This window comes from Urocampus carinirostris, chromosome 15 (assembly GCF_059441175.1).
Source record: "Urocampus carinirostris isolate Australia breed hairy pipefish chromosome 15, RoL_Ucar_1.0, whole genome shotgun sequence".
Lineage (NCBI taxonomy): Eukaryota > Metazoa > Chordata > Actinopteri > Syngnathiformes > Syngnathidae > Urocampus > Urocampus carinirostris.
The window spans coordinates 17,401,355-17,428,074 of NC_142363.1; the positions used below are offsets into that span (position 1 = coordinate 17,401,355).

Sequence of the window (26,720 nt, forward strand, 5' to 3'; positions counted from 1 at the left end):
AAAATATCCGGAAATTGCTGTAAGTTAGATTTTGTATTGTGCACCTTTTTCCGAGTACAAACAGTACTGTAGTGCTTCTTTACGCAGCGTGTGGTTGCACTGAGAGAGGTCAACCAGCATGCAACGTCTGCATTCTGACAAAACGCTAAGGGGTTGGTTAACTTTTGGGGGGCCTGGAATGGATTCATTGGTTTTCAGTTATTTCTTGAGGATTCAAAGAGTTTGAGATCAGAGAAATTTAGATACAAGCTCTATCCTGGAACGTATCTCGTATTAGAGGGACCACAGTACCGATGTATATTTGACCTTTTATTGTGCTTTTGACTCAGTGACACACATTTAGATACAAATAGGAGCATTATAAACACACATTTAAAGAAACTGTTAAATTTATTATACTTTGTCAAATGGTTTCACCACATAAAGTGATCTGGATGCATGTTTGTTAGGCTTAACTTCAAATAAATATATAGCATCTTCTGGATCCAGATTTATTTTTATTCATTTCAATTAGATCTTTGTATCACTGCCAATTGCGATCCGGGATGTTCTTTGCATTAGTATACGAAGTTTACCTCCTGTCGGTCCTTTTCTTGAATCTTTCATCGCGTCATGCTGCAGTTACCCATTAGGAAACTTTCCAAGTTGGCATTTCTAACCATCCCCCATAGCATGCCACCTTAGGAAGAATTGGGTTTTATGAAAATGGTATAAACTAAATGTTTTCAAGAACTTATGTTTGAGTTATGACTTTACCCCTATTTTCTGGACTATTAGGAGCACCTAGACGGGAAAGTAGTTCAATCTCTAATCTCGTTGTAAATAATGTTCACTATATTGTTATTTCAATAGACAATTCAAATATGGTAAATTAAAATGAAACTACAAATTTGTAATTAACTATGGTAACCAATTATGAATACTTATTTTAGCGGGGAACCAGATTTTAGGTTTATGTTATACATTTTTGTTGACATTTTATGAAACTTTAGCTTTTACAAATGCATGCACCTTTTATGTGAAATATATTTAATTCACTTACTTGCAAATTTTAAAACGTGTGTAGGTCACTGTTCTCAAATTATATACAGGTGTCCCAATATTTTTGTGACAATTCTATTAGATGTTATTTAGGTAGTCAAAACAAACAGGAGTCAATTTGTTTACAATGTGCCTGATTTTGTTGAGAAAGAATACAACGGCCACAGTTTATTAGGTACAATAAGGTCACAGAGCAGTTTTAATCGTTTTCAGATGTTTCCTGCAGGGTAAGCTAGCGTCCCATTGTTGGCATGGTAACAGCAGGACTCTTGAGGGTGGCGTCCTCAGCTTTCCACTGGGAAGTGACGGTCTTGATTTGTGTATAGAATTGGATACCCTAGAAACACAGTGTATCGAGAGTGGTTTTGTCTTGAAAAGTGAGTCCAGTATCTGGAAGAATATTTGCTTACTTGTTTCCCGTAAAAGTTCATGTCACCCCTAAAAGATCCTCTTGATCCAGTGAAGGAGAACATAGGCAAGGGAACGGGAATAGGAACGTTGACTCCGACCTGCACAAAAAAAAGAATTAAAAAAAATCCTCTTACTGACAATTCCATGTTTGGGAGGTTTATAAAAATCCCCGCTGGGCCTTAATTGCAAGGCCAAGCACCAGCATAAAGATATCTTGCGGCTTAAATTTGCAGTTTTGTAAACACAGTGAGCGGGAAGGAGGGAGGTTGTCCTTGTTACAAGTGTAAGAGACATGGCACGGTTGGTTAGAATGTTCCAGAAGGCACAAATAGGCTTGGAAAGCATTTTTGGCAAAGATACTGGAGGTCAAAATGTTTTCTGGGGAGAAGAGGAGAATATGGGCCGCAGAGCATTCCCCGACATGAGAACAGCAAACACGACAGGGCTCCACCAGCAAACAAACACTGTGACGCCTGGCCGTAGTTAGACAAAAACCTCGGAGTCCCGCCACCTTCTATACACAAGTTGGGATTTTGGTCAGGGGCAAACAGTTTTACTCCACATGGAAAATAATTATATTTGTAAGAGGTGTTCCCCAATTGAAAAAACTGCAACTCTACAATGATGCAATGTGCTGGAAAACAATTTCTACACTCACCTGGCCCACGTCCACCTCGTGAGTGTATTTGCGAGCTGTGGCGCCGTTGGAAGTGAAAATGGCGGTGCCGTTGCCATAGGGATTGTTGTTGACCAAATGGATAGCGTCATCCAGAGTGTCAGCCTCTAGGACGACCAGAACGGGACCGAAAATCTCTTCGGTGTAGCACTTCATCTGAGGCTGTGGAAAGCAACAGGTACTTATGAAATAATAGTGGGTGGGATTTTTTTCATTCATCTGGCTTGATCCTAAGGTCAACAGGCACCATTTATTTTTTCAATTACTGTAAGGGTGAGAACCAAAACTTAGTCAATGTGGTCCCTTAAAGCCTGCCAAGGAAATCATGTATTGATTATTTTGAGACAAGGCCTAAAACACATTTTTGTACAAGTTCAAAAACCCGCCCCAGAGAAGGCCACATTTTTTTTCCTTATTTTCTATAAACAAAATACTGTCTTAAACTAGTACGGTCATATATTTGATACATATTACACTTTGCATACATTGTTGGCCTGGGGAGGGATGGTCGCTACCAAGCTGTACTTGCCCAAGACACACCACAGAAAATGGTGCCCCTACAACCTTAGTGGTAAAGGGAACCACCTATCCACATTTTGTTAGATATTTATAATGTTGGGAAAAACAATCTGGGTTGACTTTCATTTTAAGACCAAAGCTGAAAGACAAGACAATGACCTACAAACTAAAGGTAAATGAGCGAAAAATGTTTTTGAACTCGTACAACAATGTGTTTTAGGCCTTGTCTCAAAATAATCAATACATGACTGTAAAGCTATTTAGGGTTAACATGCATGATTTTGGAAGGCCGGCTACGGATAGATTCATTTTCAGTTATTTCGTATCGCTCGAAATAAGAGCACTTTCCGTGGACAAAATTCATCTCATATGTAAAGGTATCACTGTACATGACCCTACATATCAGTCATCATTTGATTGACAGAGCAAGAAAGCAATATAAGTCGTATAGAAAAAGGTATAACCTTAAGTTTTTAAATGCAGTCTATTTGCCACTCCATTTAAAAAAAAAAAAATCGTTGCAATGAGAAGAAGAAAAAAGAACTGGATGGCTTAATTTGCTGTTAGCTTGCGAATACTGTCACCAATTTTATTGCTTGGGGCTAGGGTGTGCCTCAAATCAAAATCCTTACCCGCACTATCGCCCTGTGCCCTGATGCAAGAGAATTAGCATGCCTCACTCTGCATCTCCTCAGCACAGCAACACGTTACATAGCAATTGTATTTATAATATTCGTTATTTATAATTCTGCAATTTTGAAAAAGAAGATTGCAAAACTGAGGTTAAATGAGAAGGCACTTTAACACTCAAACAACCATCCAACCATTTTCTGCACCTCGTATCCTTAATAGATTGTTGAGGGTGCTGAAGCCCATCCCAGCCATCTCCAGTCACAGTTCAATTTCCTGACTGCACATCACCAATTAAAACACATACCGCGACATTGCCAATGATGGTCGGCCCCACAAAGTTTCCATTCTCGTAGCCTTTTACTTGAACGCTCCGCCCGTCCAGGAGCACTTCAGCGCCTTCGTCCTTGGCACTCTGGATCAGACTACACACTCTCTGTTTGGCCTGTGGAGAGATCAGGGGCCCCACGTCTGCACCAGGTTGGTCTCCTGTAGAGGCCCCAGAAACAAGTGGTTATTCTGTTACACGTAAGCCGGCGCTCGCGTGATGTGGTGCCAACTTCCCAAACCTTCGCCATTTAACAGCATAGCAGCTCGAGGAACTCCCTCAGAAATTGCACATGAGGGTTTCCTGTGCGTCATATTGGTGAAACTATTCCTCTTTGTTTTTTAACATGCCGTGAATTCCGGGCTACAAGCTGCTTCATTTTAAACAATGCAGCTTTCAAAATGATGCGGCTTATTCTTTTTTTTTTTTTTTGCAAAACTAATTGTTGCGAGGGAATCGATAGCGCCTATCAAAAACAATTTGATCAATATTGACTCCTGCGGCTGTTGAGATTGGCAGCAAATGGGCGTCTTCATTGCAGCACACTGTGTTACTTTGCTGTACTACACATATCCCTGCTGATTTTTTTTTTATGTATTAAATTAATGTGAATTAGTTCATTTCGTTTCCTCCTTAAATTGGTGCATACAGCTCTAGATTTATAGTATTTACTCTCGGTGAAAAGGCCTTCAGATCGAACTCTGTGGGTACCTGCGTTAACGCGCAGCCCTCCAGCACGCTCCACGAGCTCGGGTAGCCAATGGCGAGCCTCGCCCACAAGAATGGCCGTGGACAGGGCCATGCAGCGCTGACCGGCCGCCCCAAATGCAGCCCCCACCAGCTGGTTCAGAGTATTCTCCTTGTTGGCATCAGGCATCACCACACCGTGGTTCTTTGCTCCCTACAAGTCCATAAAAGATGATTTTTCAGATGTACTAGATGTTAAAGCACACATGGCAGAACTGAACAAATGAACAGTTTCTGTGCCAGTCTTTGCCCACAACTAGTGTCCTTGTTTTTATGACTTTTTTCCCACAAAAACTAAAGTTGTAACATCTGAACACCACCTGTTTAGTGGCCCCTTTTCACTATAAACTTAAAGTTTGAATTCCCTCTACCATCATGAAGGCAATTGTAACAGTCCTTTTTAAATTAAGGTATTGTTGTGTGTATTTATATTGTCACATTTTCCAAATCTTTTTATACTTATTTTGTTATTGGTATATTTTTTCAAATTTCAGTCAAGAAAAATCCTTTCTGAATCTAGTTATGTTGCATTTCGAGTTTTTTAATGCGTATCGTATTATTTAGTGCTATAAATAGGGCTAAAGATACTTTGCTTCAATTCTGAGGGTTTCAAAACTAATTTGAGTAAATGGCACACTAAAATATTTCATTTAATATAACATGCACGTACAAACGTCCCCATAGGTATTTATTCATTAAAACATTTGAAAAGTACTAATCTCTTATCCTCATGCATGAGGTATCTGATCGAGACGAAATCGGGAGATACAAATGATTTGATCAAACTGTCAAACATTTTTAAATAAATTTGCCCACCGTTGGTCTAGAGCGTATTTGCAAAACTAATGAAAGGAAATTATTGTGTTTGTAGACAATATAACTAGTTTAATCATAATATGATTGGTAAACTGGTTCTTGGGTCAGAAAATGTAAATATATATATATTTATATATATACACATTCAATATCTTCTATGTTTTACCATTCAAATGAGGTATTTTTCATGAAGCAATGTCAAGAAGAAACAGGGCTTTACCAACTTGAAAGATGTGATCTACTTGGAATAATTTGTCCTGAGGGCAAAAAAAAATGTTTTTAATTCCTGTACAGTAAAGTTGATAGGGGAAAATAAATGATAACACACTCTCAGTCAAATGCATTCTTTGGGATGCTGGGAAATCAAAATTGGGATGTTAAGAAATTGATTTTGGGGGAAATCAACATTTTTAGGACAATTTCTGGCCTCCTGCTCTATATTATTGAATGACTTACATTTTTAATTTACTACAATGTATTTGTCATTACTGTTTGCTAACAGTACCCAACCCAAGGGAGTTCAAACTACCGGTAACCAGGTTACAGTAGCTTGCAATAATCAAAAGCCCTTTAAAGAAAAAGGGGTCCATATTAACATTATTTTTCCAAAGTAAACTTCAAGCTTTGTCATATAAAAACGTGAGAGTAAAACTTTACAGTTTTTTGGGGCCTTTGATGCAAAAATGTTTGCAAATTCTTCTGTGCATTGCCTTACTTTTGTGTTTTTGTTGGACACACAATCATGCTGTAAATTGGCCACTTCTACTTGACGGACTACAGTATAAGGCAAACCGAAAACCAGAGTGGTTTTCAAGTCCCCTCACGTGGTTAACATGTCAATTGTTTGATGCAAAAATTCATTTAAGTTGTGAAATCAAACGCCATAATGCTAATTCATGTTCTATGAAATAAATTATTTGTATTTATTATATTTTAATTTAAACGTATTATGCTGTTTTTTGTGCAACTCTAGCTCTTACTGTAGTTGTGATTACATGCACTTTGTAGTCCAGTGTGCCTTATGTATGAAAAATATAGATCACAAAATACTATATTTTTAGTGTATGTCTTATAGAGCGGGAAATACGGTATTTATGATCATCGCCGCATTCTTAATGGAAACACTTCTTATCGTGACTTGCATTTAGAATCTTGCAACCCATCAGACGAATGTGTTATACAAGGCTGCCACCTAGCGTTCACTTTGAAAACTTGACATGTATGCGTAAAGCATTAGCAATTCACCATGTTGGATTGCACCCTCTTGCCATTTTTGGAGCCCCTCTCATAGATGTACTCGCCCGCCTGATTGGAGCCAACGAAGCTGATGGCCTTGATGGTCGGATGATCGCAAATAAAATTCACAGCTGTAGTAGGAAGATTGCAAATAAACTTGACACATTGACACCAAACATTCAAAAGACAAAAGTAATAAGAACGAGTCATATTGTGACTATCACTGATTATTTTGGGATCCTAATCCTGTGCCATCCAGTCAACTAGAGAAAGTGCAAGCATTCATGTACTACTGAATAAATCACTTTCATAACCAAGGCCGGGTGTATTTGCATAGGCGACCTGGACATTTACAAATTTCATAATGCCACGAATGCACCATCATTTACAAAAAGCCTGGAACATAACATTTTTTTCCTGCAGTCAGTGATGGCCATCAATAAGGACCACAGTTCTCATGTTTAATTCTGATCATTTAGTGCCACAGATGTGTAGTCTAACTGAACAATGACATTTAAAAGATCATGGAAGAATACAAACTATGGATATTAAAAGTGACCATACAGCAACAGCATTCATTTTTCTTTTGCCCAGCCTATCACAAGGTTCTTTGTTTTGTTTTTGTGTAGCTGTAGCAGCAAGATAGACAGATGTTAACCCTTAAGGCGGGACATATATTTTGTGGAATAAATTAAAATTTCTAAACGTACGAGTTATTTTATTCATGCACATTCATGTGATAGTTTATGTATTTCTGATTATTATTCAAATCAATATTGTTTGTTTTTCAATGAGGGAGTTTTATTTACTACTAGGAGGAGCTAATACACGCTGTCCTTTTAATAACGTCTGGGGTTAAATGTTAAAAGCAGAAGACAAAAAAAATAATATCAACTATTAAATTTAAATATGAAACCAAGATTTAAAAACACCGCTAGCCTTGCACTTATACGAGTTGCAGCCTATTTGAATGCGAAGTTAGCATGTACTTTGAAAGTGAAAACGCTGGGAATAAATTAAAAAAAAAAAAATACCCACGGGTTAGGTAAAACTCATCAAAAGAACAAATTATTACAAATAAGTGTAAAGTTGGTTAATTTAATACATCTTAAAGGTGGGGTGCATTGTTTCAGGCATTCTTAAAACAGTGAAAGTTAAATATTTATAATATGTGACTTGAGAGTGACGTCATTATAGTCTCCTGCAGGGTTTTTTTCTATTTGTTAGTGTAACATGGAAATAGTGAAAGAAGAGGCCTGCTTTAAGGAAAGACAAAATGCCAATACAAACCCCAAAACATAAAAAATAAAATTATTCGTGCGCATCCAAGAAATGCACGTACATACACTAGTATCATGAACGAGCGGACTCCAGCTTCAATGTTGACAAAAACCAGGAGATGGCACCCACGAGTAAAAAACAAAAACAAATTCTGTCCTGCTCTTATCGCAACTCTTCTATTCTAATCCAAAATGTGTTGTAGAATTTACAACATTAATGCACTATACACCACTGCCACTTAGAGGCCAAATTGAACAACTGACATTATATACGACTTTGTTTTTTTAAAATGTAATTAGAATTTGCTACATTTCCACATGCTTGTTTTTATTTCCTTTTTAGACCACCTAAACATAATTTGGTGAGTGCACACTGGTCATCACTGGCCATAGTTATTAAACAATTCTCGTGGCTTTTTATCTTGGCACAGTACAAAAACAATATTAACCACTTATTAACATTTTAAAAAAAATTAAAAATATTTACACAAGAACACCTTAGAATACAATTACCGTGCATAATAAAACATGTGCCAGGGGCCAGTGGGCTAAGGCAGAAGCTTAAGTGCCTACCCCTATTATTTATCGCCGCTCCAAACTCTTACCATCATGTTGCCCATGTATGATGTTGAGGGTCCCATCAGGAGCGCCAGCGTCCTGCAGAAGCTTGGCCAGAAGCATGGCGCACGTTGGCACCCTCTCCGAAGGTTTAAGAAGGTACGTGTTGCCGCACACCATCCCCATAGGGAACATCCAAAGCGGGATCATGGCAGGGAAATTAAAGGGGGCGATTCCGGCACATACGCCTAGGGGCAGGCGGTACGTAAATGTGTCCATGTCCTTGGTGATGGAAGGCAGAGTTTCACCAAGCATTAGGGAGGTGATGCTGCACGCGTGTTCTACGACCTCTGAGAACATAAAGATGAAATTTGTTGCAATTAATTCAGCTCATGTTAGCCTGCTAAAATAGTGTGTTTGTATCATTTTAAAGGGACATTGTGTATTAATTTGCACATCTTGTGGCAAAAAAGACCCAAAACATTTATATATAATTTGAATACAAAACAAAAATACATGAGCCATTATTTAAATATGCTTTTTTTTTTTAAAAGTACTCTTACGTCAAAACGTTTGCGTTTATCTACATAACACGACGGGGCAGTGGTTTGCGCGTGTGCGGCACAGTTCTGAGGTCATGGGTTCATATCCAGCTACCGGTCTTCCTGTGAGGAGTTTGTATGTTCTCCCCGTGCTTGCGTGGGTTTCCTCCGGGCACTCCGGTTTCTTCCCACATTCCAAAAAAACATGCATTTCAGTTGAATTGGCCGGTCCAAATTGTCCCTAGGTGTGAATGAGCAACGAGTTGTCTGGCCCTGTGTGCCCTGCCATTGGCTGGCAACCAGTTCAGGGTGTCCCCTGCCCACTGCCCGAAGATAGCTGGGACGGGTTCCAGCACCCCCGCGACCCTACGGAGGATAAGCGGTGCAGATAATGGATGGATGGATGGACCCTTACATAGAGGGAACTGACATAATTGTCTGCCATCGTGCTGCTAAGGGTGCCCCTAATTACTAAAAACCTTGTGAAAGGTTGGGCAAAAAAAACGCAAAATGGTGCGGTTTGATCGCGTTGAGTTACCGTGGTTTGTGGTCTTCCTTGTGCTTTGTAGCACTCATTTTCGGTAGCAAGACTAGAGTGACATCTGGTGGTCAAATATTACAGTGTACCTTTAAATCAATGATAGGCTCGTTTTCCCTTTTTAATCTAGCCTGCCAAACGCAAATGGTAAAATTACAAGAATTATATTATATGCCCCAGTCCTATGGAATGCTCTTCCCCCCCGACATTCGACCTGCAACCTCAGTGGAACAGTTTAAGTCTAGGCTTAAAACACACTTCTATTCTATAGCATATGAATAACCTATATTTTATGTTTACAATATCTGTGTATCATCTGTTATTGCAACATCCATTGCAGCCTGGTCATCCTGGGAGGGGGATTACCTCATGTGCTGTCCCTTCTCAAAGTTTCTTCATTTTCCTCATGTTGAAGTTTTTGAGTTTTTCCTTGCCCTCATGTAGGTTTTAGATCAGAGGATGGTGCAATAATAGTCTGTAATAATAGTCTGTGGTTAGCAATAATCTGTGCAGCCCTTTGAGACTTTTTGTGATTAAGGGCTATACAAATAAGCATGACTTGACTTAGAAAAGGCATGTACTGCAAAATTAATGGTGTCAATCTTGTCCCAGTGTCCCTTCCCCATAATATAATTTTTATGAGGCATTTTTCCGCATTAGGCACTTTTATTGTGTATTTTAGAATCTTTAGAACTCAGTGTTTCAATGCAAATAATAATTAATATTTTAATTTGCTTTCATTGTCAGTGTTTTAAAACTAATTTGATGATGTGATCTTTATTCATAAATCTATATGAGAAAAATTGAATAGGTTTTTTTTCCCCAGTGTATAGCCGAGGTATGGGATTCAAGGCTGTATCAAATCACGTTTTCCCCCTTAGTTCTGCCCTTCTACCGAATTTTGACTCATAAAATGTCCCCATCCCTGCATTAAATTCTGTCTTGAACAATATTTAAAATTATTTTTAGGTCACTTTTATCTACTTTGAAATAATGAGAACTGAATAAACTTAATGCTTTCCTACTCTACTCTCTCTGGCACCAATTATACTTATATCTGAGACCACTCAAAAATGTTGTATTTTTTGACTGAAAGGTCAAACGCAGACAAGCGCCCTTTGTTCAGAGCGGCAGACATAACTCATTAACCATTTGTGTAACCGTAAGCTTTAAGGACAGAAGCCGGTCACTTACGCAATCCTCTGAACACATCCCCTTCTGCATCTGCAAGGGTCTTCCCTTGTTCAACTGTGATGGACTTGGCAAGTTCTTTCTAAAACACAAGAATCCCATCTAATCAGCGTTATCCCCAGAATACATGATCAAGTTTATTAGCCTTACAATGCTGTCTTTGATGAGCTGTTGATAACGCAGAAAAACCTGCTGCCGGGCTAGGATTGAGGTCTCAGACCAAGAGCGGAAGGCCTTGGCGCAGGATTCGACGGCTGCAGACATCTCCTGCTGCGTGGTCTTTGGTACACGGGAGATCACCTCATTGGTCGCCTGCAGTGCAGATTAACTGCATGAATATTTTAAGACTTAAAGTCACCAGGAGGCCTTTGAAGTATAACACACTCGTGGCACCTAAACAAAATATGCCATGAAAGCTTTCATGTACTGAAGGGAAGCGTTGAGAAACTGATTATGATATTCCATGCCTGTCAACTTACACGTTTCCCCTGTATTTTAAACGTTTTTGATCATTTCAAATAGTGTACCCTTGTATACCAATTTATTTTTAAATACACTGCTATGTATAACAAGCAACACTAAATTTGTTCAAGAAGGGGAACGTTTAAGAAATATGCTGAAATAATGTTCATTTGCTGAATAAAATAAACTTGTTATAAATTTAGTTTTTTATTCATCATAGTCTTTCTTGCTGTGAGTTAGGTGCCGCGTTGTTTGTGAGGTTTATTGTTTTTTTCGTTTCAATAACGGGGAGCAATTAGCTGAGGTTGACAGGTATGATATACTGTGAAGGAATACTTACTGGATTGTGGATATCGATCCATTCTGATGCGGTGGATTCGATAAATTTCCCGTCAATGAACAGTTTAGTGGTGGGCTGTGGGAGGAAAAAACAAAGGAGTCATTCAACACGCTTTTATATTGACTTTGAAAATTCATAAACTGAACAGTGGCACCTGAACCATTGAGGAGTAGCACATGCGGCCAGTTTTGAGTAGGAACTGTTTTTAAAAAACACACACAATGAATAAATAACGTGAGCATTATGTTTTAGGGAAAGGACAAATACCCATATGGTTGTTCCAAGATTCTAATCAGTCATCCAAACATGAAAAAAAAAAAATATATATATATATATATATTTGGAATCATACAAGTGTGTCTAAGACAAGTCTAAGCCCCAATGACCTGTTACAGATAACACTAAGTAAAATAATCACCTTTCCCATTTTACGAACTTACATTTGACTTAAGAGAAGATCTCAGAGGTAAGGAGGCCATGGTTAAGATTTACGTCCAGGTGAGTTAACGTCCCAGGTGAGTAGTGAGGATGCCCTTTTGACGACCGCGCGGTTTCCACTTTCAAGTAGTACTTCTTCATGGGCGGGGCTTACGCAAACGTAACGCTAGCCATTGGTGTGCACTGAACAATAATAAGAAAGCTCGGAAAAGGTTGGTTAATGTTGTGTGATTCGGTCCAATAGCAGGCGGGGGATTTCTAGAATCCCGCCCACAAAAAAAAGAGTGACCAATCCACTAACAAAACACTTCCTGTATTGGTGAAATTAAGAGACATAACGTTGCTTTTGTGATTTAAATAAAAGTTTTTGTTGGATGTCAGGTTCCATACCAATCAGCTAAATTCACCCAAGTAAAACACTAACCCTTCCCTGGCTATGCGGTTCTCTTGTGTTCTCCTAACACAGGTACTGTACTTAGGAATTTCCCAGTTTGCTTGTTCAATGTTTGCTCATGAGTAATAACGCAAAGCAGATGCTACCCCAAAATTGCTTAGTCATGGACCAGAGAGTAGGTAGGAGGATTGTGAGAAGCACATCCTATTGGTTGTTTGAAGATGCGATCTTAGTCAACTCAGTAGTTTTTTTGCAGTCAGATAACTTTGAGTGAGAAGAAATGTCTGAGCAAACCAAGGTGAATGTAATGAAATGGGAAAAAAACGACGAGAGATAATCGAGATCTTTGATTTCTAATAGTGCAATGTACTTCTGTTTTCAAACAGCCTGTCCTGCATGGATACTTCAGAAGCTCTTGCTCCTGGCGGGTGCGCATTGGTAGGTTACTTTAAATCGTTTCAGGAGAGAGCAACCCAGTCTTCGAGAGCCGTATGTCCTGCATGTTTTGAGGAGTTTCTCTGCTCCGAGACAAGTGACTCTAAACACTTCGATCATCATCAAGCTCCCATACAGCTTGCAAATAAGATGAAAGTTTGCATCACCGAAGTTCGACAAAAGAAACTACAATAGCATGCAAGACATGCGGCTTTCAGGGACCAGGTTGACCACCCCTGGTGTATTTCAAACATAATTGGTTTTATCGAGTTAAGGGTAAGTCAGAATCCATATATGTGTGTCGTTTTTGGGTAATTTTATGATTAAAACCAAATACTTTGATTACACCTTTCTGTGTATCAGCTTTGGCCCTGAAAGGAATGGAATATGACCAGGTACCAGTCAATCTGATCAAAGATGGAGGCAAGCAGGTACAATATTTCTCAGATGATTAAAAAAGACGTTTTCATACCCAACAACCTCAGCCAATTAATCCCCTTAATAATGATAGCACCTCCCCTTATTAGGTCATAATAAATCTGACAAAAACAACATTGACCCTATTATTTACTCACAGTAAAACATACCATGTAGAATACTACGACAATATTGCAATTCACGATGACGTTGTCTGCAACCAGTGACCGAGACAATCCAAAAGAGCCACTCTTGTCTTGCCCACTTGGGCTTTATAAAAAAAAAAAAAAAAGATTTTTTTTATTCGCATATATATGTTGAAATGATCAAAAATCGTAAAAAATAGAGATACGTATTAATCTAGAGATATGCATTCTCCAGCTCACAGAGGAGTACAAGACCGTAAACCCAATGCAGCAAGTACCAGCAGTTGAAATTGATGGCATCACCCTTTCTCAGTCGGTAAGCTTACCCCCCAAATTCCCATAACCCTTAATATGATGTTTTTTCCTAACACAGTTGGCAATAATCCATTACATTGATGAAACAAGGCCCGAACCACGTCTCTTGCCCTCCAACCCTCAAAAAAGGGCACAGGTTAGAATGATAAGTGATCTTATTGCCTCTGGGATACAACCTCTGCAGGTAAGCCTTTAATCAGCTCACACGGATTCAGAAAAAATGCTGACTTAACAATGCTTTTGGACTGCATCCTCTGTTGGCCGGTTCAGAATCTACACGTGCTTCAAAAGATTGGAGCAGAGAAGGTGCAGTGGGCGCAATATTTTCTTAATCGAGGTTTTGAAGGTCAGTTTCCGACATCAGACCACAGCAGCTAGTCACATGAATATTAATCACAAGCATATTTGCTTCGTCCAGCGCTTGAGCCTCTGCTTAAGCAAACGGCAGGGAAATATTGTGTAGGTGACGAGGTAAGAACTTTCAAACGGAATAATAATGAAGAGTACAACATTTTGAGGGTGTCTTTTTATCTTTTAGATATCGATGGCTGACATCTGTCTGGTGCCTCAAGTCTACAATGCAGAAAGGTACATTATGACCTACTGGAAATTGCTTTTTTTTTTTTTATATATATATTCCAATTGAAAGGTTTCCCCATTACCGGTACATTCATTTTGTTCACATTTAAAAGAAAATGGACACAACCCTTTGATCACAATTCGAGATTTTTAAGCCTGCTAATTTGTTGACTGTCTGCTGCAGGTTTAAATTGGACATGAGTTTGTATCCAACGATCCAAAGGCTAAATCAAACCTTAGCGAAGATTGAAGCTTTCAGAGTGAGCCATCCATCATGCCAGCCAGACACGCCTGTTGAGCTGCGAGCATAGAGGAAATGCCATGCTGCCACACTTTTTGTGTACCTTTAAATAAAATTCTTTCAACATACGTAATCACTTTATACGGTCATAATTCAAAACAAATTGAAAGAACATAAGAATTTATTAAAAATCATCCAACAGCCAAGATCAGCATTTTAGTGCTATTTCTACCAAGTCCATTTGAAAATTGGGCTAAAGTGCAAATTACTGATTTTCTACGCAAAGTGACTTCCCACAATTTGTAGGATTTTGGCTGCCACCTTGAGGAAGTATGGGTAACGATAACACATTGAGATAAAAGTGACCTGGATTTCTAAAATAGTGTAAAATAAAGACCTTTACATTACTTGAGCATGTTTTGAAAAAGTACTTCAGGGTCTTTACTAGGTTAAAAACAAAAATTTCTTAAAGAGGAATCTCCACTGTACACTTAACTATGTCATTGTAGAAAGTGCCAGAGCAGTCAGAGCCACCAAACACAAGCAGTGTGCAATGGACATTTCCAGGTTCATCCTGGTTCTGTGTATAAGAGCTCAAGTGTATCATGGAGTGTCCGGCACGAGGCTTCAGACTAAACTCAAACGATGACACTGAACTCCACAGGTTGGTATCTGATAGGGAATTTGAAACAGTAAATTTGCATTTCAAAACTATAATGCAGTGTGAATGAAGTTGCATAATTTCAAATTTGATCTGATTTTATCCTTAAAACAATCTGTAAATGTAGTGCACTTACTAATATTGAAGACATGCACATCTTGCAATGCTCCAATTGCGCTGCAGCCCCCACTAACCAAAATCCTGTTGTCGGACACTGGGAGGGCAGCATGAAAACTGTTGTGCAGACAAAACATTTTTTTGTTTTTTTCTTTTGTTCTCTAGATAATTTAGGAGGGAAATGACCATACAATTTCCCTTTCCAACTCATTAAAGCCTCAAAAGCGTGCATTTATTGGATTTAATAAAAAATGTCCTTGGTGTAGCTTGTGAGTGACACCATGGAGGTGATAATTGGTTTTTGCAAGCAGCAACACACACACATTTGAGTTGAACAGATGTGAGTTCAAAAATATTTAAACAAGATATGTAAAATAAAAATACGCAGTTATCCCCTTGCTATTGAGAGGTTTTCTTTTCAATCTCGCTGCTTCACGGATTTTCATCATGCATTGTGTTCCGCATTCTGATAAATCAGTTCCTAAGAGAGTAGGTACTATTGGTAAAAGAGAAAAATGATTAAAAAGGTACAGTGAACTTGTAAAATGAATGTGTTGGCCTGTAAAAAAAGTTTGTTCTTTTGTTTTATATGCAGTATTTAAATGTATAATAATAGTTAAAACACATATTTATAAAGGATTCTTTTTGGAACGTAACCCCCCACAATAAATACGAGTGTACAGTATTCCAAAACACTTGATAGCAGATGAAAAGCATCTCAAAATGTGAAATGACTGCATTTCATGTATACAGAAATACAATTTCTCTGGGTCATCGAGTGTAGCACTCACCCTCGAGGCAGTGGGGGCATGTTCTCACACTTCACAGCTGTGTACTCCATAAAACCTTTGCCCAGGAAAAGGGAGGGGAAAAAAACCTACATCAGTGCAAAGTTCACCACAAAATATTGTTCAAACAATCCATCTTACCCAGGTCAAGGATGTGGAGGTCATTTAGATAAGTGGCAGTGTTCTGACCGCCAAATATGATCAACTTTTGTGACAAAAGTGTGATCGAGTGACTTTGCAAGTGAAAAAGAAATCAATAAGTCGACATTATAAGAACAATAATTACATGACAGTGGACACGGACCCAAAACGAGGCAGTGGTTTAATTCCATCGACTATTGGCTTGTACCACAGTTGAAATTCTGGGTTGAAGATGTACAGGGCATTACTGCACGACTTTTCTTCAGAAGACTGGCTTGGCTGAACCCCTCCAAATACGAAAAGTTCCTTCTTATAAAAAGCAGCAGCGTGATATGCCAAGGTGGGAACATTCCCCTTAGCCTAACAGGAATCAAATCACAAGATTTCTTTTCAAAATGATTAACACTCATCATGAGGAAACATGAGATGAAACCCACAGTGACAAGCTCCCACTTCCAAGTGAGAGTATCAAGGATGTACAACTCGCTGGAGTTCTGACCTTCCCTTTGGCCACCGTAAACAAACACGGCCTTTGATTCGGTGTCGTAAGTCGCCGAGTGTCTTTTGGAGCAAGGAGGAGCATGTGCGGATGCCGAAGAGCTCACTGGATACCAGAAATCATTATCTGTTTGAGGAAAGAGGATGTATAGGTAGACTGAATTTCCTAATCGCATTCAACATAGCATGTCATAGCAAAGCCAAAAAAATAATTGCAGTCAATCACACATCCTTCATGAGGAGTCACTCTGGAAGCGCCCAGAGGCATCCTCACCAGATGCTGCCTCTGGCTCTTAATCTTTCAACGATGATAGAGCTTCTTACCCTGGCTTGGTGTTTTGATGGTTAGAGACTGGCAACAACGTAGGAAAGCAGTACATGCACAGAATGAAGGGCAGGTGCTACAGGTTTATCAAAGCAAAAAAACTTTTACCATCTTGAACTCCCATCAACAGCGTCTATGGGCACAATGTACTGTAAAAGTGGCTATGCAAAAATGCACATACTACACTGTGTGTCAGGAATCTAGTTTAAATTTTTTTTTCCAATTTTTTCTTTTTTTAATCCTTTTGGAAATGTCTACGTTTTTTTACGAAAACTGAAAATAGAAGCTCTTCAATTTCTTTATAAATGTATAACCACAATACAGGCCATAAATGATCATGTCTTTACTGCCTGTCAGTAATGTTGTGTTAAGTCTATTGAATATTCTGTGAGCCCTAGATACATTAACACGATTGTATAAAGTAGGGTTCCAGACCGTCAATCGAGCCCGATTTCCAGAATTTGGATTAGCCCACCCCTTTGAAATAGGCTGATATTTTCCACCAATCATATTTTACTTTTCATTGGTCTGTTTAAGGCACTATTTTTTCTGCTTAAACAATACAATTTTCACTTGTTTTTAAATAGGCCGTGTTTATTATTTGACCACTAGATCTTACTGTTTGGTGTAGTTCAGGAACCTATGGTTTTACAAGCCATACTGTATATGGCTCTTTTCATAAGTACATATGGTTTGGTAATAAAAAGCTGTCTGGGCAAATCCCTCTGAAGCATTCCAAATCTGGTAAACTCAATGTCGATTTTGGTGCCTGCATAGCCAAAGATACTCTTATGTGACGCATTGTTCAGTCCAATATATAAAGGGCACAATAAGTAATATATGTTTCACTGTTGAGACACTTTGTTTGCATTTTTTGTGACATATTTACCCAAAAACTGCTTGCTCCTTGTTTTGAAACCGTTATTTATGAAGAAAAATGTGCCTGTCTGAGGGAAACAAGTTTAATGTGGTGTATTTGTTGATATGGAACACATGCTCAGGCATTTTTATTTTATAAAATCTTAACGCCACCCAGAGAAGTAAAATGAGCTGAAAAATTAGCATTTGTCTGGAGGGTGGGTTTCGTGTTTTTGCTGAATTTTGTCTAAAGATATATGGTATGGCTCCTTCTTAAAAAATAAATATTTGCCATGACGGCTCTTTTGGTCAAAAAGGTGCCCAACCCCTTGTATATTGCAACAAAAAAAGGGCGCTAAAAAGCACAAGAATAAAAACTAAAAGTCAAAGTGATGGAAACACACCATTGTACTTCAATTTTTGGTTGCCCAGTGTTTGGGGTTTTTGGGTACATCTACCAGCAGGAAGACAAACAATTATGTGAGGTCCTTGTAGGTGCGGCTCATGTTATGTAAAATACATGCTAATTTCTCAACCTAGAGGTATTTGTTTTAAATGCACATATAATACTTCACATATGTTTGATTATTTAAATCAATATTGGAGTTTTTTTATGAATTAAGTTTTTTTCGCCACTAGGGGGCTTCAAGTAATTCTCACTGCTCCTTTACGGGTTGAATATTCTTTGATTAGAAGTACTTTCTCAAATGATAACACTATAACAATAGCATATGATTATATTTTACCTTTAATACAATGGCAAAGCCCTTTCTTATAAAATAACTTATTACTGGAGATTTTTCTCATCAGAAAGTAGAACACCATGTTCACCAAAAAAAGCCTACAACTCTCGCAGGCAAAAGACCCACGGCTATTTGTGCGACACTCTCAAACAGCAATACCCAGTCGCAACTTTAAAATATTCAAAGGAAAAGCTTTTTCTCAGTTATGTTTCAGATGTTGACGTGTAAAAATATTTTTTTCAAATGATCTTCACTTGTATACTGGAAGCCTGGCTGAGAAAATGAACAGTTTAGTGTTCCCACAATTGTACGTACAGACGTATGCACCAAGCTATTAGTAGCGGGGGGGAGTTTAAGTTTGTGCTTGTATTCTCACAGATGGGTGATTGGAGCAAAACAATGTTGAGCGTGTTGTTAGTGAAGAATTGCAATTTTAAAATGGCCAAAGGTTCGTTTCAGACTGATGGAGTCTCCTCAATGATAAGTACTTAAATGTGCCAGAAATATAACCATTCACTTTGCAGATATTGGTCAATGTTTTAAAGATAAAAATAGAGGAGGATGTGTGTTGCATTGTATTAAAAAACAATCTTAATAATAGAGATCAGCAGATTGGACTTTAAGTACAGCTGTAAAATTGTAATCGGCGCTCCCCTTATGTACAGTTAAGGCTCATTCGAAAATTTCAGATGCTAGGGACAAAACTAGTTTGAGGTCTCTCCTACATAATTGACCCCAAAAAATGACCCACCTAACTCCAGCTTCCAGAGAAAGTCCTTGCATGAGTTGTGATCCGTTTCTCCACCAACAAGTATGGCGGTGTCAGGATCTCTGAGCCACATTGAGTGGTTCCATCGCTTTGATGGGCGGACTGAAACTAAAGCATATCCATCAAAAGTTAAAAGCAACGTTTTTAGAGATCATTTTAAGTTTTGTCGCAGACCTTCTCCATCATTCATCTCAACTTTGGCGGTCATTTCTCCCTGGCTGTTCATCTTGGACAGCTTCATTTTTTTAGGAGTCAAATCTGAATCCTCCGAGTTCCATCTAAAAATGCCTCTCCGCCTGTTTAAAGTGTGCCTGACGGTCTCATCCTTGCAAACGATGCCACAAATATACATCCTCTCAATATTTTCATATATTTTTGATGATTGTAGATGGTACTTTATACCAATCCAAAAGCACATTTTTACTAAGACATACTGTGCATTTTACCTTTGGACAAAGAGAAGGTTTACTTTCCATGGCTGAAGTGCTAGTATCAACTTTATGAACCTGGATAGCACCAGAGCAAACACTGTCAGTCAACTGTGAAGAGTTGAGGGTCGCCTGCCAAGAAAGATGCCAGTGAATAAGCGGGACACGAGAACGATCACCATTCGAGTCTTCTTACCGTGTCCTCTGCAACACTGTTTTGTGAAGAGCATGAGAGATCTGCAATGCTTTGTTGTGCAGGGGAGCACCATTTCTTTTGTGCCAATGGAGTACTGCTGCTTAAAAGGCTGTCTTGGAACTGTACAAGGAAGACATGACATTATTTAATAAAACTGAGGTAAAATAAAACTATTTTCCCTAACCCAGCATTCAGCTGCATATTTAGCTCCTATCATATAATTATTCTTCAAAACAGACATCAGGGGTCTCTAACACGGTGCCCACAATCACCAGGTAGCCCCCTAAGAACACCCGAGTAGCCAGAAGACGGGTTCTGAAAATGGCTTGCGAGTCATAGGTCTTTGTAATTTTCTAGTAAATTTGATGTAGCTCTGTGCTCAATTCATAGAGCCAAGTGTTCATTTTCAGCCTATCTTGTGCGGGGCAGACGACAGCCCGTAGCTGTCGATTTAATTTGGCCATCTTTGTATCACAGACGGTTCACGCACTGTATGAGCCACACGCTCGTACAGTGTTTTGTATCAAAATGGTTGGACCATTTGTCTAGGGCACTTGTAATGTAGATGAAAGGTGTCCAGAACGATTGGTCGGGTTGGATATTAGATCGATATCCACGGTCTACGGAGGGGTCTACAGAGTGATGTTAGTAAGTTACTGCTGCCGCTTAAGTTGCACTTTCTTTGAGTATACTACTACGCCCTCGTTAGTATATGACCAAAACAAATCACAAGTGAAGGTGGTGTTTTGTATTTAAAGTAAAACTTGTAAATAATGGGATGAATGAGATTCTTGATCCAGTATATAAAATTTATGAAACTGATTTCCATTTGTTCCGAGTCTCCAGCGAGGAACATGTGGAAATTCCAACACTTGTTTCATAAATTTGATATACTGAATCACTCATTGTATATCATACACATACCATTATCTCTCACATTTCTGAATCTATTTCTGTGTATAGTCAGTACGGGGTTTCTGACTTCCTCATAGATTGCCAACATTTTGCATGCACCCTTACAAGGTTAGCGTCTTTGTTTAATTATAACTCAGCAAATAATAATTGGGACCGTTTTCTACCGACTTTTGAGAAATTTATATAATCCGGAAGGATTTATACGGCTATCAGGAATATCAACTGAAGAACCGCTTGCTGTTGTTTCAGACGCTGTATTTGCTCTGCTTGTGATACGTGGATACCGTAACAATGGTCGGGGTGGCTTAGCGCTTGCTGTCAGATCTATGAGTTGCTTTTAAATAGGGTGTTGTATGTATGAATCAGTATACATATTTGTTATTGAACCAGTTTTTCGTTTGCCACATCATTTTTAGCATGAAGTTGATTTAATTAAGAAAAAAAAAAAGAATAATTGTTCGATTTTTTAATACTAATTATTTTAATACTCCGACTAGTCGTTAGTTGCTGCCCTAGTTATATCCCTGACATAAACCAACATTCGGAGGGCGAAATGTTGTTCCATCTGAGATAGGAGAATAATTTAGAAAATATCAGTCTTTTAGGATAGAAATGATTATAATGTACTATTGGTATTGGGTGTTTCCATAATGCAGTGGTTAGCACATTTGCCTAACCCAGGTCCAGGTCCCAGGTTTAAAACCTGGTGGAAACATTTGTTGGCCTGGAGAGGGATGGGCGCCATCCAGTTGTACTTGCTTGAGACACACCACAGGAAGTGAAGCCTCTACGACCCTAGTGGTTAAGGGAGAACCCCACACACCCATTGGAATCGGTGACAGCGGTTTTGATGACAACTCAAGATCGATATGGGTCAGGGAAAACGTGATATTTAAATCCCTGATGAAAAGAAATGAGAACTGTACCTGTCCACAAACTGTGAGCAAAATCTTGCCATAAACTCCTCTTCTGCTCATTTTCGCCGCCACCTCCAAGATGTCGGCGTTCCAGACGCCCTCGAACGTCAAACACCGGACTTGAGAAGTCAGCGTGCCGATGTTTTGGGGAAGTGCTCCCGAGCCGACCACGACCTCTGCGGAGACAGTAGTCTCTTCTCCGCCCCAGTCGCCGAGGCCGAAAATCACCAAATGTTTGGGCAAAGGCAGCGGAATGTGGACGTTGAAGCATTTTCGGTTGGATTTGCTGTACGGCAGCCATATATGAAACACAGATTTCCACAGAGAGGTCACGGGGGTAAAATGTAAACTTTTACTTACCTAATAAACTGCCTTGGTGAGTCACGCAGGGACCAGAGGACGTAAAAATTGAGAATCCCCATAATTTATGATATTAAAAACCCCAAAAACGCGATTTTGTTAGCTTAATTGGTTCGCGGCTCGTTAAAGGGTCAGATATCCGTCGATAACTCTGATTGGTTGATAACGCGGAAGTAGCGAAAATGCCGCACCTGTTATCTGAAGCCTTGACAAACATCATATACCTGTACATTGAACCAGTGTTTTTTTTAACCAAAATAAAATATTATTGTTTTTTTTTTTTGTAGATTAACTATCTACTCCTGGTTAATTACAGAAAAATACAATTAAAAATGTATTTTGTGTGATAAAAATAAATAAATCATTCAGTAAATCTATTGCACCTAATTTTGCTGATTTCTTTTATTACGTCCTTATTTTCCTTAAAAAGTAGAAAAAAACGAATTCTTTAAATAGCAGGTTTTTATTTATAATTTTTAAGTTTTTTTTTTTTTTTTTCGAGAAAAATAAGAGGAAAAAATAGCAAAATACAAAGGCACAGAACTATATATTAACCTGAGCAAAGGAAAGGAAAAAAATATACTGTCATTTTAGGCAACATGATTGTTTAAGTTTTAATAAAAACATAAAATTGATACCAGGAATTCATTTTTAAACATTTTCACATGGTGTACATTTAGATTTTATGAAATGTGCCTTGGCTCAAGATTATTACTAGTAGCATTAGCTCACGCTTATTTCCGATAAATATATTTGATTGGCCGGCAACCAGTTCAGGGTGTCCCCTGCTTACTGCCCGAAGATAGCTGGGATGGGCTTCAGCCCCGCCCTGCGACCCCACTGAGGATAAGCGGTGCAGATAATGGATGGATGGGTGGATATATTTGATACTCTGGAAATTATCTCATCTCATCTCATTAGCTACACCGCTTATCCTCAGTAGGGTCACGAGGGTGCTGGAGCCTATCCCAGCAATCATCAGTGGGCAGGGGACACCCTGAACAGGTTGCCAGCCAATCGCAGGGCACACAGGGACAGACAACTCATTCGCTCATTCACACCTAGGAACAATTTGGACCGGCCAATTCACCTGGAATGTATGTTTTCGGAACGTGGGAGTAACCGGAGGAAACCCACGCAAGCACGGGGAGAACATACAATCTCCGCACAGGAAGTCTGGAGCTGGATTTGAACCCACGACAGGTTCCCATGACATGAACTTTGCCGCACAAGCGCTAACCACTGTGCCGCCGTGCTGCCTTCTGGAAACTATATATATATACATATATATTAGACAAGCACGGCGATGCAGTGGTTAGCGCGTGTGCGGCACAGTTCTGAGGTCATGAGATCGAACCTCCTGTGTGGAGTTTGCATGTTCTCTCTGTGCTTGCGTGGGTTTCCTCCCGGCACTCCGGTTTCTTCCCATATTCCGAAAACATGCATGTCAGGTTAATTGGCCGGTCCAAATTGTCCCTAGTTGTGAATGAGCGAGGGAATTGTCTGTCTCTGTGTGCCCTGCGACTGGCTGGCAACCAGTTCAGGGTGTCCCCTGCCTACTGCCCGAAGATAGCTGGGATGGGCTCCAGCACCCCCACGACCCTGCTGAGGATAAGCGGTGCAGATAATGGATGGATGGATGGATATTAGACAATTTTGATTCTTTGAAGAATCATGTTTTTTTAGTTAATTCTATTTGTTATATTTTAAAATTCAAATCAAGAAAAATAAAACTAAAAATGCACAAACTGGATATTTTTTTTGAATAGAGGATTAATTTACTTGTTTAACTACTTATATTTTTCTAGGAATATTTAAAAGGACAGTGTGTGTTATTTGACCACTAAATGGCGCTATATTGTTTCAGGCAACCGAAAACGAGTGCTAAAAGCACTTAGGAATAAGACAAACTACGGAGGGTGCTGGAGCCCTTCCCAGCTATCTGTGGGTAGGGGGCAGGGGACACAGAGACAGACAAATTACTCGCTCATCCACACCTAGGGACAATTTGGACCGGCCAATTCACCTGACATGCATGTTTTTGGAATGGGCCCGGAGGAAACTCACACAAGCAAGGGAGAACATGCAAACTCCACAAAGGAAGGTTCGATCGCATGACCTCAGAACTGTGCCGCACACGCGCTAACCACTGCGTCGCCGCGCTGCTCTAATTGACCAAACCTCACCGTATGTTTCTTTTCAATATGTTTACCAAATCTTTTGTGTTTTGGTTTTCGGGTACCGTTTTGTGGCAAGATAGCGTACAATGATGTCAGGTCCCTTGAGGTGATGCTCGTGGATGTAATATCAATACACAATACTTGACTTATGAGTATTTTTAAAAGTGCACATTTATATGGCTTATTGTTTAAATCAATATTGTTCTTTTTATGAATGCATATTTATTACTAATAGGAGCTGCTAGATTATGCTTACTGTCCCTTTCAATATCTCATAAATCACATATTTGGTTTAAGAGTTTAACACAGACCAGTCTCTAAGCTTTATGTTGTAAAGGTTTTTTTTTGCCTTTATCCTGACAGTGTTTTATCATTTTTCTCTTTGATGTCTTTATTAAATGTCCAATCTTGTTGCATACAATGCTTAACAATGTTGATATCAGTGACAACAAAGACAATTCAATACGAAAAATGTCATCTTCAAAGTAAAACATTTTGACTAAATGCTTTGAGAAAAGCCTCACACTCATTATGGCATCTAATATAATAAATATACAATACAGATTTGACCTGGATTAAATGTGATTGAATGTATTGTACACATCATTATGTATCAGAATCATAAATAATTATTATTCAATGTGTCTTATACCTTTTATGTCCCAAAAAATGAAATAGGGCTGTAACTTTTTTTTTCTCATTTCGGGGGCTACAATTATCTAACACTGTTTTCTTATATTCAAAAAGGGCTTTAATATTAGAGTAAGATTGCTTTCAAAATGGCGTATCCCAAAAAAGACGATTTGTACCCGTAAATGCATTGATTTGAGGACCCATATATGTATTCATTTGTGTGTTTAATATGTGAATAAAAAATTGTATGGTTTACAAACCACGCACATAAAACTATAGCTGTTGATACATGTATGATTCGATAATCCACATATATGTTTGTTTTTTAAACCAAATCACTTGAATTCTTACATGAACATTGTAGTCTTTTTGAGTATTTCTGATACGCTTTCATTGGTGCCAGGCATTTGATAATGAAGAAAACAAGACATTAGATGATTTTATGAACACTTTAACATAAGTGTGGATGATATCTGCTTCTTGACAAAAACTCTTGTCTCTTAATTTTCAAGATTTTATTCAACCAAAGTAAAAATATATAAAAATAAACATCAAAGACAAGCTAAACAAGCTTCAAAGACAATTTGTCTGTCTCTATACTTAAAACTTATCAAAACAAATTTTGTTATTTAAAATGGAAAAAATACCACAGAAATGCAACTCCAAAAGTTGGTGGTCTATGGAGAAAAAATAACGTTATTCATAAACATTCCCGACTATTATTGTCTTCTTGCATTTGTACCTGAAGATAGCCATGGAAACCCCAGCGAGTATGGCGATAATGGTAAGCATGACTCCAACAACCACAGCGGCCACCACGCAGGGTTCGTTGGCGGACTCTTCGGCAGACTGCTTTTCGTGTTCTTTAACTGACTGTTCATTTAACACTTCGGCTGCCTGTTTGGGTGACCCTTCAATGGACTTTTTGGGCGACCATTCAGAGGGTGTTTTCGCCTGCTCTTTGGTCGATTGTTTGGGCGGTTCCCGTACCGTCAGTTTCACACTCTTCATGTCCAATTCAGGTAGTTTCTTCACAAGACAGCGGTACACGCCGGCGTCTTCCATGCGTACGTCACTAATGATAATAGAGGCGTCTCCGTTTTGGTAATCGGGTGTAGAGAAGTGGACCCTTCCCTGTAATGGTTTGTATTGAGCCGGATACAGTTTTCCACCAGTAAACCAGATGATGTTCTCATCCGCAGGCATGATGCTCCACTCGATTTCGATGTGCTGCGGACTGTCCGGGATGTGGTGATACTTGCAGGCCAGCATGACATCCGACGCCCTAGCTGCAATGTAGCTGGTCTTGTCCATGTGGATTTCCAGAGCATGAAGCTGACCTCTATGTAAAATGACTCCCAGGAGGATTTGAGGCCAAATGACATGCCACTTCATCTTTTAAGTTCTGCACACTAAAAAATACAAACGTTAATTTTTACAGCTTTCCTTGTCTTACAAAATATAGACAATTTATCGATGCACTCAATTGTAAACAGGCTCGACATCAACAACTTTGGTTTTTAAGGTGTGAAAACAATAAAATCCTTTCATTTGACTAAAGAAATTGTCATTTTTACCTGCTCAGACTCTCTGAAGAAGTTCGGAAGGAAGTTTCACCCCAACTACAGCAATCGCGAGATTGAAGAAATTTGTGTTGACAAAGTTAACAGTAAAGCACATTCAGTACCTTCATAGTTGGGGAAGACAAAGACTTCAAAGACACTAAAGCACATGTGTCAAACTCATGGCTCATGGGCTGATTGTGGCTCGTCGCATCATTTTATGTGGCCGTGACAGATTAAAATGTCTGAGCGTCCAGAAAAATAAATGGGTCCGCAGAGTCTTTTGACCAAAAACTATTTTCACACATTGCATGTTGACTAAAATGCCTGCAAAGCGGTGACTCAGTGT

General features: G+C 39.0%; 4 protein-coding genes across 6 annotated transcripts; 1 reads left to right on the forward strand and 3 right to left on the reverse strand.

Annotated features, from left to right (window-relative positions):
• Nucleotides 1-287: 287 nt before the first annotated feature.
• Nucleotides 288-13,972, reverse strand: aldh6a1 (aldehyde dehydrogenase 6 family, member A1). 2 transcript variants are annotated; one of them, XM_088353906.1, is made up of 12 exons: nucleotides 11,756-13,972; nucleotides 11,470-11,514; nucleotides 11,316-11,390; nucleotides 10,664-10,825; nucleotides 10,517-10,595; nucleotides 8,290-8,592; nucleotides 6,414-6,535; nucleotides 4,317-4,506; nucleotides 3,585-3,766; nucleotides 2,111-2,290; nucleotides 1,452-1,550; nucleotides 290-1,378 (listed from the first exon to the last, which is right to left on the reverse strand). In XM_088353906.1, the coding sequence occupies exons 1-12, from the start codon at nucleotides 11,792-11,794 to the stop codon at nucleotides 1,274-1,276; spliced, it is 1,581 nt and encodes a 526-aa protein (XP_088210032.1). In that variant the 5' UTR covers nucleotides 11,795-13,972; the 3' UTR covers nucleotides 290-1,273. The 2 variants fall into 2 exon arrangements, with proteins under 2 accessions (XP_088210033.1, XP_088210032.1); XM_088353907.1 differs by lacking the exon at nucleotides 11,756-13,972 and having other exon boundaries at nucleotides 288-1,378; nucleotides 10,664-10,906.
• gstz1 (glutathione S-transferase zeta 1) lies at nucleotides 12,055-14,486 on the forward strand. Of its 2 annotated transcripts, none has more exons than XM_088353908.1 (9): nucleotides 12,055-12,219; nucleotides 12,534-12,585; nucleotides 12,946-13,013; nucleotides 13,381-13,461; nucleotides 13,519-13,644; nucleotides 13,731-13,806; nucleotides 13,879-13,931; nucleotides 13,999-14,048; nucleotides 14,224-14,486. In XM_088353908.1, exons 1-9 carry the CDS (start codon nucleotides 12,190-12,192, stop codon nucleotides 14,348-14,350), a joined length of 663 nt encoding a protein of 220 aa, XP_088210034.1. In that variant the 5' UTR covers nucleotides 12,055-12,189; the 3' UTR covers nucleotides 14,351-14,486. The 2 variants fall into 2 exon arrangements, with proteins under 2 accessions (XP_088210034.1, XP_088210035.1); XM_088353909.1 differs by lacking the exon at nucleotides 12,055-12,219 and adding an exon at nucleotides 12,309-12,445.
• Nucleotides 14,444-22,174, reverse strand: LOC148351728 (uncharacterized). The gene is made up of 12 exons (XM_088353905.1): nucleotides 21,997-22,174; nucleotides 21,646-21,922; nucleotides 19,805-19,924; nucleotides 19,627-19,740; nucleotides 19,355-19,505; nucleotides 19,163-19,288; nucleotides 16,425-16,612; nucleotides 16,151-16,347; nucleotides 15,988-16,079; nucleotides 15,850-15,904; nucleotides 15,078-15,175; nucleotides 14,444-14,952 (listed from the first exon to the last, which is right to left on the reverse strand). The coding sequence occupies exons 1-12, from the start codon at nucleotides 22,056-22,058 to the stop codon at nucleotides 14,747-14,749; spliced, it is 1,686 nt and encodes a 561-aa protein (XP_088210031.1). The 5' UTR covers nucleotides 22,059-22,174; the 3' UTR covers nucleotides 14,444-14,746.
• A 2,842-nt stretch (nucleotides 22,175-25,016) lies between these two features.
• On the reverse strand, nucleotides 25,017-26,494 carry LOC148351729 (coxsackievirus and adenovirus receptor homolog). The gene is made up of 2 exons (XM_088354230.1): nucleotides 26,387-26,494; nucleotides 25,017-26,221 (listed from the first exon to the last, which is right to left on the reverse strand). Exon 2 carries the CDS (start codon nucleotides 26,202-26,204, stop codon nucleotides 25,506-25,508), a length of 699 nt encoding a protein of 232 aa, XP_088210356.1. The 5' UTR covers nucleotides 26,205-26,221; nucleotides 26,387-26,494; the 3' UTR covers nucleotides 25,017-25,505.
• Nucleotides 26,495-26,720: the final 226 nt, after the last annotated feature.